Source organism: Athene cunicularia (assembly GCF_003259725.1).
Source record: "Athene cunicularia isolate RWA chromosome 4 unlocalized genomic scaffold, athCun1 chr4_part3, whole genome shotgun sequence".
Classification (NCBI taxonomy): domain Eukaryota; kingdom Metazoa; phylum Chordata; class Aves; order Strigiformes; family Strigidae; genus Athene; species Athene cunicularia.
The window spans coordinates 5,267,414-5,279,847 of NW_020799100.1; the positions used below are offsets into that span (position 1 = coordinate 5,267,414).

At 40.4% G+C, this 12,434-nt stretch overlaps 1 protein-coding gene across 10 annotated transcripts in view; it reads right to left on the reverse strand.

The window, feature by feature from the left end:
• Positions 1–354: 354 nt before the first annotated feature.
• Positions 355–12,434, reverse strand: part of KIAA1210 (KIAA1210 ortholog) — a 43,562-nt gene continuing 31,482 nt past the window's right edge. For all 10 annotated transcript variants that reach the window (XM_026848618.1, XM_026848612.1, XM_026848608.1 and 7 more), the window contains 6 exons: positions 11,334–11,546; positions 10,538–10,640; positions 7,852–9,450; positions 6,950–7,101; positions 6,294–6,399; positions 355–2,590 (listed from right to left, as the gene is read on the reverse strand). In XM_026848618.1, coding sequence (XP_026704419.1) covers positions 2,418–2,590; positions 6,294–6,399; positions 6,950–7,101; positions 7,852–9,450; positions 10,538–10,640; positions 11,334–11,546 — 2,346 coding nt within the window. In that variant the 3' untranslated portion in view covers positions 355–2,417. The remainder of the gene's footprint in view (positions 2,591–6,293; positions 6,400–6,949; positions 7,102–7,851; positions 9,451–10,537; positions 10,641–11,333; positions 11,547–12,434) is intronic.

Consider the following 12,434-nt stretch of genomic DNA (forward strand, 5'->3'; position numbering starts at 1 on the left):
AATGTAACAACACAGATCCTCATGTGGTTTTCTTATTTTTTAAAGCAACCCCAAAATGTCCTATAGCAGCTGGCTAGCGATATCAAAAACACATTCAAACAAGTATTTACAAGGCTTCCTGTGACCACAAGCCTTCAAGCCAACCCTGTACTGAAGAATAAATAGCTCCAGAACAAAAGGAGAGCCATCAGCTCTCTGGTGATGTTTTAAACTTTTAAATAGCTAGATTTAGAAAAATTCATTAGTCTGACCAACTGTGTTGATCAATCCTAGGCCACACAAAATAATTTCAAAACACACACTAGAGGAAAAGACAAAGACATAATTTCAAATTATCCATATATTGGGTCTGTATTGACCAAAGGTCTCTTTTTATTTTTTCTTTAATGAATGCGGACCATCTATCCTTCTTTTCCCAAGAATTATATCATCACCACCGGTAACAGCATTTAATCATAAACCAAATATGGGAATGGAATACAAAAGGGGTTCCTTCAAGACAAGGATTACAAAAACATATATACATACCAAACATAAAAGACAGAAACAACATTGAGATCAAAAGCAAATACAGGGAAAGAGAGACTATAGTATCATTTTCAGTACTTTGGGTGAAGGATCACAATCCACACTAATAAAAATTTGCTGAATATAGAAATGCACGTATTTTACACAAGGTCAGTAAGCTTGTGATGGGATGGCAGCTGTACAAAACTTCAGGAATCAAAGCTGAGTATGTTCATTAACATTACACTCAGAAGTTTCAGAGAAATACAAATGTTTCAGTCCTTTGTAAAAGAAGATATGCTTCCTAAAATAGAGAAAAATAAGTAGTAAAATTGGTGTGGATTATCAAACCAATGTGAAACTCTTACTCTTTCTGGTGTTAGTATAATATAAACAGTATCTATAGCTTCAATGAGCCTACTTGGATGAGTAAGTTTCACCTATATATTAAAAAAAAAAAAAAATCACAGTCTAGATCCTAATTAATACTGTTTTCAAATTGCAAGAGCTATATATTAAATTCAGGCCAAGACTGGAAGATTAAAGTCTTGCCTCAGCTGACCTGAAACCAAATTTTTTGTTTTGCGGTTAATTCTACCACTAGATAATATTGTCCTTAAAAATACCTACCAACTTTCCAGATAAAAACTGTCCATCAGTCAAGTCAGCCTTCAAATTCTGCACTGACTGTAAACAAAAACTACATAAATGTGCAATGCTGCAAAAACTGAAAAGGACCGGTAAGTGCCACTGCCACTTAAGCCACTAACATCACTTTACAAAGCTTCTTTTTCAAACATCTGCTTCCTTCAAAGTCAATAGCAAAACTTCTGTCACTTAAGTTATTAACTTGAGTGTCAGCTTAAGGGACTGCAAGTCCAGGCCCTGAGAGAACAATCCTTTCCCAGCTGCACATTCTTAGACTGATGTTGAGTTACTCATTAAAGACTGATCAGGCAAGGAGAAAAGCAGATGCCCCTTTTATCACCAATATTAAATACAACTGACTAAATACACATCCATATGAACATGGAGAGTAGAGTAGCATTTGTTGAAAACAAGATGACACCTTCTAGGTAGCAAATAGTTCCCATCCCCAACACACTCTTTAAGAGAAACAATTAGCTGAGGAATCTCACAAAAAATAAATCCCTATTTGCCACAATTAAAGAAAGCACTTCTTTTGGTAGAATGCTCAAATTATCCCAGGTTTCCAAAGGTGTAACCAAAAGCGGAGTATATGCTAGAGTGTGGTGGTTTTCCAGTGCATGGGAGAGAACAGGTATGTGGCTCTGGGCCATTCCAGCAGGCACCAATGAGCAAATCACAAGACCCACAGCATTGTGATTTCAAACCACCCAAAGCCAGAGTTACTCCAACTCACAATTTTGATCAGATCTTACAGCTATCACAAAACAGATCCATTAACAATCAGAAGCAAAGTCAGACTGCCCATCCCAGAGCAACAGGGAAAGAAGTGTGGTGACATCAATGCCCATGAGTCATGATGTGTCAGTGTGCAGCATTATATCTATTTTATAGCATACATTAATTTCTTAGCCAAAACCACACTGCACAAAATACTGTATGGTCTGTGGAAACTTTAAAAACATTTTTCAAGGGAAATGTTTCAAAAGCCTGAAGCATGTCTTCTGAGAATATCACTGACAGATGTGTAAGGATATAAAAAACTGATCAAGTTTTCCTACTATTTGGTAGTAGGAAGTGCTCAGCTTCCTAATACTTCAAATTAAGCCTGCAACAGCATTTCTTCATTGTGTATTTACACACAACAGTCTGATCAAAAGTTTTAAGGCTCTTATTTCTCAAAAAAACGGTCACAGTAAAGAAGGGATTAAATGGAGTTAACGCAGCTATTGGCAATAAAAAGAAGGATGCTCATGTCATTTCTATTGTACAATCTGGGGCATTTCACTCCATGCTTTGGCTTTCTTCTTTGCCAGGGACAGCCACGGTGGTTCAGCAGTGCTGCATGGTGCCATTGGCAGGTTAGAGGAGTGTCTTGCTTCCTTTTCAACAGCAGGAATCACAGATGCTTCCTGAGCAATAGGTCCAACTTTACCTGCCAACAACAAGATATCCATCACTCATCAGAAGGCTAGAGAGTTAAAATCTGAAGTTCTGCCAATAACATTTCCTTCACTCTAAAGCAATTGTTTTATAGCCCAGAATGTCTGTGACTCTAAGTCAGAGGAATTGTTAAAATGAGTATTGCTAGCACTATCTGGTCCAGCTACAACAATGGCCAGGACTAGCTATTGTAATGGAAAAATTGATACTAAGCTGTTAGTGACTAATCTGCCCATAAAAGAATCTTCTCAGTCTCAACAGCAAGGGTCTTTAACTCTGATAAATGAAGAAGTTCTTCAAAATTCTTTAAGTATGTGCAGACTATAGCCCCAGGTATTTTTATAATTCATATTCTTGGCTAACTCATTTCTTAATCTTTTCAAACTCTTTCATTTCCATGAAAGTGCACAGCAAGGAGTTCCACAGGCTTATTCTGCTCTGTGAGTGCAAGAAAATCTAGGAATAAGACTCCTGAGTATGCAAGAAAATGGAAACAAAATATCTGCAAGGAAAGGATCACCCCAGGCTTGCTGTGGGGTTAAAAGTAACTGTATATGTTTTTCAACACTGAGTACTCTTAAAGATCTTTTTCTGTCTTAACTGCTGGCACAAATATTGCTCCAGAAATATTATTAAATACTAGGTAGGGATCAAACCAGTGCTTTATGTTCTTGGACTTGTAAGCCAAGCAGGTGGGATTCTGGGGGGGCTAGGCATTCCTCTTCATGCAGCCTAACACAAGCCTGTCATCCTCATAAAGAATGGAGGAATACAGATAACACTCCTTATATGGCTTCCAGGTACAATTTAGAGGAGGTCTCCTCCATCCACCTTATTTGAAAATTTTCAAGATGAATGTCTTCAGACAGACAGGCTGGATTGGGGCTTCACAGAAAGCAGCTCTGAACAGATGCATCTCTCATTTCTCAAGATATGGTTCACAAGTCTTTTAACATCATGCTCTCTCCATCCATTTCAATCCAGGCAGTACTTTATGTCTGTGTTTAAGTCAAACTGAAAAATTCCAACTTTTTCTCATACTTGATTAGTCTGTGCATGGCATGTGTCAGGCATGATGAGGCTGCTGTGCTCCAGCACAAGAACAGAGGCCACATGGGGACTTAAACAATGTTAAGTACAAGAAGTTTGATCTTGCTTGCACTGAAATCAATGGAAAATGTCCATCAGCTCCATCATTCACACTCCTGAGCAAAGCCAAAGAAATTCTCTGTGTCCCTATCTCAACTCAGGAGGTTTCTGGTCTTTTAAAAACCCTTGCTCATTGGTAGTTCTTGCAGGAGGCAAGTTATACTTAGGAATACTGGAGAGAGTATACTACCCATTACAAACAGGCTGCAGCTCAACATACACAGTACATTTTCAGAAGGATCTAAGGTGATGTAGCAATTTAAGTGTTACAGAAATTTTGATTTTGGAAATTAATTTTACATCTTGAGAGACTTTCTTCTTTGCAATAAGCAAAAGCAAGTCTAAAGCCCTTTGCATGCTCTCAAAAACACAAGGTAAAACAAAACCCAGAAACGGTGGCTCATGCCTATTTGAGGAAGACAGGCTTTTGGACAAACCTCACCATGCTTAGGGTGAAGTGGCAGACAGAGAGGCAAGCTAAGTAATCTTCCCTTGGTTATGACACAGGCTGCCATGCAGCAGTAACAAAACAGTAACGCTCAGTAAAGTAAGGATCTGATTTCCTGGAATTCTCTTTCAAACTTAGCTGATCTGGAGCTGTCCTGGCTCCTGCTGGTGTGTGAGGGATGTATGAATTGCACAGAAAACCTCAACCATCCATCAAGAAAACTGCTAACAGTTAACATAAGCCAAAAAACATGATCCAAATGAATAACTCCTCTGGATATTAAACCTACATCCTTTCCACCACCAGTGCCTTCAAATAGACAAATTGCTAGCTGTGTTAATGGGAACCAAATCAGAAAGAGGATAGTTTACATTTGTGATTCCCAGTTTCCTACTCATGTGCTGACAGTGCTGAACATTTCCTAAACAATAGGGCATGGGTTTCTGAGCAGCAGAGGAGTAGTGTTTTCCTTAAACATCAGCACTGGTCAGAAGTCTTCGAGATATTCAAGGAGTGGAAGACTAGAATATGCCTATAAATGCTATCCCTGGAGAGCAGGAAACAGCCATTGCATGTCAGGGAACTAGGCCAATTGATAGGAAGAGGTGATGCAAAATTCTTGTCATTCTGCCGCAAGGGCCACAAGTGGTGTGAGTTCTAGTAAATGAGTAGCAGACTACTTTGTGGAGTTCTGAATTTTGCCTGAAGGCTGCTGGGCTTCCAAGGTTTAGATCATTCAACACACAGAAATACAGTCTGATTGTGCCAGCCTGTCAAAGGAAGACCTTCTAATGTGAGCAAAAATCTTGGGCTGTTTAGCTTTCATCTCTCACTTTGCACCTAAAACCATAAGACAAAGCTGGTCTGTAACAGAGTTCTTTTTAAAAACTATTATTTTAAACACACACACAGTTAGGCTGGCAACTGACATCAGAGCCTCTGTGTTGGTGCACATCATCGTCTGGTCAACTACCTGTAGTAAAGGAGAAAGCTTATTTTGTGGGACCTGTAGATTAAAAAATGGATAACATCTCTACAAGCAACTACTACAGGGAGCAGGCACAGAGGTATGCCCTAATATCTCTAATACAACAGTTCTGGATGCTGGTGGATTATACGTGCTCTCTTTAGACAGCATCTCTTACTGACAGTGTCAGCAGTAGGAACCTGAAATGGAAAAGCCACTGCTCTGACACAATGGGGTATTTCTTATCTTCTTAGGCAGTATCTGAAATCAATAGCTTTCAGCTAGCACAATATGCTTGTACAGCTGAAGAACTGGCTTATCTATATCTAGCTGGAGAGTGTCTCCAAGGTTTGGCACCACACTGAGTAAGCAGGGAGGGAGAGGCTGCAGCCCAGCAGTAGCCTTGGAAGAGGAATGTGAGTCACGATGTCTGAGTCACTATTCCACTGCATCTTTCTTATAGAGAATCACAGCTAACAGGGCAGGAGAGGAGCCACTGAGCCTCTGTGCTCACCTGAGGGTGGAACTGACTCTACCTAAATTATTTTTGATACATGTTTATCTATCAAACACATCCAGCAATGGAAACTGCACACAGTCTGTAAGCAACCTATGCTATACCACACTTCACCATTCTTACTATTAGAAAGTATTTCTTAACATCTAAGCTAAACCTCCCCTAGTGCATTTTAAGCTCATACAGGGCATAAAGACTAGTCTTGTCCTCTGCAGCAAATTAAGTTGTCTTCTCTAGACTAAACAACTCCACTCCCATCAGTATTTCCTGCCTGACTGGAGGTCTAGAAGACCTGACCTTTTTTGTTGCTCTCTTCTGGACACTCTCCAACTTCAACTGCTATTCTTTAGTACTGACATTTGCCAGTAACAAATCACCATGCTGTTTATATGTCATTCCATGAACTGGCAGTAGAGATAAAAATTCCTTACTTGCTTTCTCTGCAGAGGGAGCAAGACAATACATTGACTTATACACAAACTATAGTCTGAACAGGCCTTATATAAAGTGTGCCGATTATCAAAAACATAACGATGTCCCCACATCACCTGCCACCCACACCACTTGCTCGTGTAAACTGTAGCCACATGTAAAGATGTAAAGAAAGAGAATACCTGCTGCAGCAGACATACTAGTACTCATTTGTGTTTTCTTGTCCTGAGAGCTCAAGCTGGAAGGCATGTTCTTCTTCAATATGTTCTCACTAGCACAGATCTCTTGCTACAAATGGAGGAGAAAAGAAAAGAATGCAGCTAAGAAACCCACTAGCCACTGGCACTCAAAGCTTGCCCTGGCAACATCTCTAAACCTGACTGTGGAAATGCAGCAAGAGCCAGACGAGGAAAAGCCAGACTTTCAGTATGCAGTCTCCAGAGCAGAGCAGTGAATGCAGTCTGTAGGTCACAGACAGTGAGGAAGCTAGAGCAACTCAAAGCAGCTCTTGGGCTACATAAATACACCCTGGGCAACAGGCAAGCTCTGAAAAGTTCAGGTTTGAGTAGTGCAGAGGAACATAAAGGAGGATTACACTCTGAAACTAATAGTCATATAGTCACATGTATTCGCACAGTATAGTCACATGTGTTCGCACACTTACATCAGTTGTCTGTCTCAATTGTCCCTGACAACTCAATTGTCAGTTGTCCCTGAAAAATCTTTGAGTAATGCTCACAATGCACCCCCCCATGAAGATGATACTGAACAGTGTGCAGAAGTACCCAGGCACTCTGGTGCAGGACTCACACCCATGCAACATTACTTGGTACTCTACCTCCTCTTGAGCCACTTTAGTCAAAGCTTTGTCTTCAACTTTATGTTCTTTGGCAAGAGGGTGGTCCTGGAAACCCTTTTGTTTTAGTTTTGCCATGGAGACCCAAGCTGGTTCAGAGGAAGCAGTTTCCAAATGCGGAGAGGTGACTTTTTCTACAAAACAAGTATTTTTGAAGTAAAGAAGGGATTTAGGTCAAGTCGGTCTGAAGCTAGAGTTTTGTGTTTTAAATCCTTCAGCATCTGTAATACCCTTTGAACACCGTGGAGATAAAATTACCTTCCCTGATGATTCTGTCCTTGGCAATAACTCTTTTTCTGTTTACTCTGGAGTTTTTGACCTTACTCTGCTTCCATTTAAGCCAATGGCTGAACTCCCACTGAGATCACTGTGAATCGGATTTTGCCTGAAACAGCATCCTTACATTGCAGGTTAAATGAGTATGATAACTATTATTCTTTCATGTAGGCAGTAAAATACAGAATGCTTTTTCTCCTTTTAAATATTTTAAATGAAGTGATTGTAGAAAAAAAAAAATAATCACTCCTAAGGTTTGGACTGCTGCAGGCTGGAAAATTAACTACAAAACAGCAACAAGTTTTTAAAAACTGTGTTAAAAATCCAACTATATGCGCAAGCAGGTCATACCAGAAATGTTCCAGAGGCCCTTAAGCTATTACTCTTTTGCTATTCTTGCTGGAACACACCCCTCATTAAGATAAGACAAGAATTCTCTTGACTGGCCAAATCATGAAGCCATTAAGTTATGGTGCTGATGAACTCAAGGCTGAATTTAGTGCTCGTCAAGAGGATTTTTATCTTTTACTTTTTGTTTGCTACTCTGCCAAGGCTCTTACATGACCACTGTTTTCTACAATGTCTGGATAAAAATACAGCATAAATACCTGAAGGTTTATGACCATTTTGTTTCTTTGCCACTTCTTCTGATCTCGTCTTGGGAGGATTTTTGTCTTCTAGGAGATCTGTTCTTTTACCAAATGATTTTGTACCGACAGGAAGGCCCAGAGGTGGCTTCCCAGTGCCCACTAATTTCTGATCCTCCTTGACTGAAGCAGAAGAAGCAGTGGGAACAACCGAGGAGATCGGCTTTGGAGACTCAGCACGGCTTTCATTCTGGTATTTTAGTAAAGAAGATGTTCTCCTTAGTCTGACCCCAAACGGGTTTTCAACGTTTTGTGTTTCATGGTCAGCCCACTCCATAGAAAAATTCAAATGTAAATCACTGCCCTTACAATCTCGATCAAATCTATCTGTGTTGCTTTTTGCTGATTCCTGGATGACTGCATCAAAATGTGCGTGTTCTTTTGTCATTGCTTCAAACAACTCCGGCCTTATAGGGGACGTTGGCGAACTTCTGGTATAGGAATCTTCCTTTGAATTTGAACCCCCTGAGAGAGATCTTTGCCAAGCTGGTGCAATTGTAAATCTGACTGGTTTAGCAGAAGAAGTCTTCAGTGGACTTTTTCCATTTTCATCTGAAAGTCGACAGTCTTCCACTGTTTTTCTGTGAGAATCTGTACTGCTTATCTGGTACTCCTTACTGCCATCATCGGAACAGATATGACTCTTCAAGCCAGCCAAACTTGAAGAGGCAAGACATCCAGTGGAAAGTTTTTCAGAAATGTATGATGTGTTTGCCTGTGGATTGCCCTGGTTACCCTTCAAAACAGAAACAGTTTCTGCTTTAAAACATACTTCCAATTTACTGGGAGGTAGCGTGCAACCTGCTTCTGAGACAGATGCAGCAGTGTCTATTTTTTTTTCTGCATTGCCTTTGGATGACTGAAATTCGATTATTTCACAAGTTTCTTTGTCATGTCTTGTTACTGAACTGTTTTCAGGCTTCAAAACTGCCACTGTCTTGATGTCAGAAGATGACTCTGAATCAGCTACTGCAACATGTGAAGGGCTTGGTGCAGCATCAGAGACAGTGTGGCTGGAATGATTCTCAATAGTTCCTAAGTAGGCTTCTACTTTGCCAGTCAACAGTGGATCCCCCTTTCCCTGGTCATTGATCTTTGGGTCCACAGAATTTACTGAGGACATTTGTGCAACATCTGCCAATATATCTATGCCCTCTGTTTCTGCACCACTGCTAACCAAGTCAGCTGCTAGTACATCTGGAAACACAACATCTTCTCCTTCAATTTGTTGCAATTCTGGAAGCGCAGATACTTCAGTATTGGTATTTTGCTGATGTAATTTCAACTCATCAGCAGACTCATCTGAACAGTGTGACACTTTTGCACTGTGGTGTTCCTCCAGGTTCACTGGAGAAGGTTCAGGTCGCAGAGAGGGTGCAGCTGCTGTGTAGTGATGGTCCATGTCTGGAAGGCATGTGTCCTCTTGCAGCAGAGCACAAGAGTCTTCTGCCACAAGTGTGCAATCACAAGAGTCACAGGCAGAATCAGTGGGACTTTTTACACCCGGCGTCTCCTTAGAACCATCTCCCTTTGCACAATATCCCACCTGGGCTGATAATCCTGTATTACACAGAGAGGAACAGTGTGCACTTAAAGGCTACAATTCAAGCACCACCTGTATCAGTAATTCATTCCAGACAGTGCAGTCATTTAGCGTGAGTTCCCCATGTCTGGGCACTGTTGTCTGATAAATAAGGCTGTTAAAAGTGTATTTTGAAATGGGCTGTCCAAGTGAGGAGACTAACAAAGTGTTTGGTTTGAACATACCTAATCCCAGGAATGACTGAAAGTTGTTGTCTGCTTAAGGTGTACCAAATCAGTTGTTGTTCAGTTCTTTTCTGTGCATACCCCCAGTTGTAAGACTACTAGCCAGATTTCTCTAGACATTTCCTCATCACATGAGAGGCTAGAACGAAAGAAAGGCTGTCTAGAACGATCTGGAGGATTTTCTATATTTAAGCAGAATATCTCAGCATCAGGTAGCTCTGCCTCCTGCAGCTCCAGCAGGATATCTTAGATGTGTCTACACACACAGTAACTCTGATGTATGACAACATCAGGTCCTGAGTCTGCCCTGACAACGAAGTGCCAAAATTCCCACTACACAATAGCATTACCAGCAGCCAGTGCATTTGTAATGCAGTGCTAAAGACAAAAGTCTTCGGTGCTGTTTTAGAGAAATTTCACCTGCTTTTACAATTACAATTGTGTTACCACTGGTAATTGGCTATTACTCAGATGGTAAGGGGGGGAGGTGGCAAAGGAAGACCTAGCAAACACAAGCCAATTACAGTCACCTTACACACATAACAGATATAATGCTGAGGTTAAGGTTCTTCTGAGTTTCAAGGAACTTGGATCCCCAGTCAATGAGATCTAGCCAACAGTGTAGCACAGGTACTTCTGAACATGGTACTTTCACCTCATGTATTTTTTAATGCTGCCCTCAAAGTTCACCATTACAGCACCACCACGTTGAGTGGAGTACCTGAATTTTTCCATTATAACACTTTAGCTGCCAGGATTTGGTTTATGACATAAAACCAAAAGATGCCTAGTTTGAAAGGACTTAAAATTCAAATAGGTCCTGTCAGCCTTACGTAGAAAAGTTCAAGTACCAAAGTAGCAATACATAAGTCTTAATTACCTTCCCAATCACTTTTATGCTGGTCACTCTCAAGTAATTCCACTGAATTTCCCTTCTCTTCTGGAGTTGCAGGAAGACATGCTTCATTTTCCAGCTGTTCCACCTAATGAGGTGCAGCAAGAAAAATCTTTCATTTAAAGAATAATGCACAAAAAAATTGTATTTTATACACATGGATGTTTATGAATACTCAAATACTCTAACTCCAGGATAGATTTTCACGCACAACTCTGGTGGAGAGGGGAACATGCAGTAGAGAAGCATTAGTCCTTATTTCTGTCACACTCCAGTTCAACAACCTTTTCTATCTGGTGAACATCATCTTCACAATGTGTTTCCTAGAAGCCAGAATGAGAAGCATCTCATCCTAATATCCCACATGCAGAGCCACATTCCTTCTCAAAGTCCTCTGTCTTTCCTTTGACATACAAAGAATTAACTTAAAGCTGATCTGAAACTGTCTGTAGAAATATACTTGGGCTTCTTCAACTGAAAACTAGCTTTTCAAACAACAGAACTGTTTTTACAACATGTAAAAAGTGTAACCCACAACTTTTTTGGCTAACTAATGAAAAAACAAAGTTGCAGTTTTCTTCAGCTTCCATGATATAGAAGATTTCTGAGCCTTTTCTGGTTGGTTAGTGGAAAATAGATGCTTTCTCTTCTTCCAATGGAAGAACAAAAAAAGTAAAGGATTGTGTATAGGAAATTAAAAAAATTTAAATATTTAAAATAATAATTAAAAATTCACATCCATTTCCTTCCACACAATGATTCTTTTGCAGAAAACACTTACATGGGGGGTTTGCTGATTCTTGCTGGTAAAGCCTTTCTGTTTCCGGGGATTTATGGCAATCCTGTGCCTGGCTGCTGAGGTGTCCAGGCAGCCAAGGGGGCTGGCAGGGATGGTGAAGTCAACAGGAAGGGAGCTGCTGCCTCGTGAGCTGGAGGCCCCCAGAGTGGCAGAGGATGAAGGACTGATGGGCCTGGAGGAAGCTCCAGAAGGTATCTGTAAAAGACAAACACGTCACTTTATATTTTGCTTGGTTTACCCATGTCTGAAACAATTCCTTCACTAGCTCATTCCATTTCAGAAGCCTGAAATGGCTGTATTTTTGGACATAAATCCTCACTTTAAAATGCAACCTAATGTCGGCTCTGCATAGAGATTACTCAATTCTGTGTATGTTACACAAAAGTGAGAAATATGTCTCTCCCTCTCCCACAGTAAGAGCCTCAGCTTGTCCCCTTCTCAGTTCTTAACTGAAAAAACACTTGCAATATATGTATGCACCAGCAGGAGACACTGGTGCAGTTTTTATAGCTGCCTTTTCATCCCAATAATGTGACACATTGGAGGAATATGTTATTAAAAAGCCACAAAAGTAGCACGGATGCTTGCTTGTCATTATTTCTAAGAAAGTTACCATAGCTGCTTTGCTCTTTTAATATCCACTCTCCCAGGAAAATCAAATTATTCTCTCCCAACAGGTATCCCAGAACCATCTTCCAAGACAGTGAAGTGGATCTCATGCTCACAGCAATGCTGCTCTAGGGAACTACCAGTAACCTTAGATTAGGCTATCAACATAGAGGGTTTACAGAAGTGTTTGTAGAGAAACCCCTAAACATGCAGTTTGACTGGTTTTGTTACTGTTTTGAAATGTAGACCAGACTTTCTGGAACATTTGCAAAATTTCACAGACATGCCAAACAAGCTTAATTCAGGGTAACATACCTGCTGTTTTGGCTTTGCCCATAAAGGTAGGTGAAACGCAGCCATTTAACGCTGCTTGGCATTTAGATTTTAGTTTTATTTAAGCTTAGGATATAACACAGCATTTAACATACATATGCTGATGAAGTTTTAGAGATAATGAAAACATCTTCCCATCTG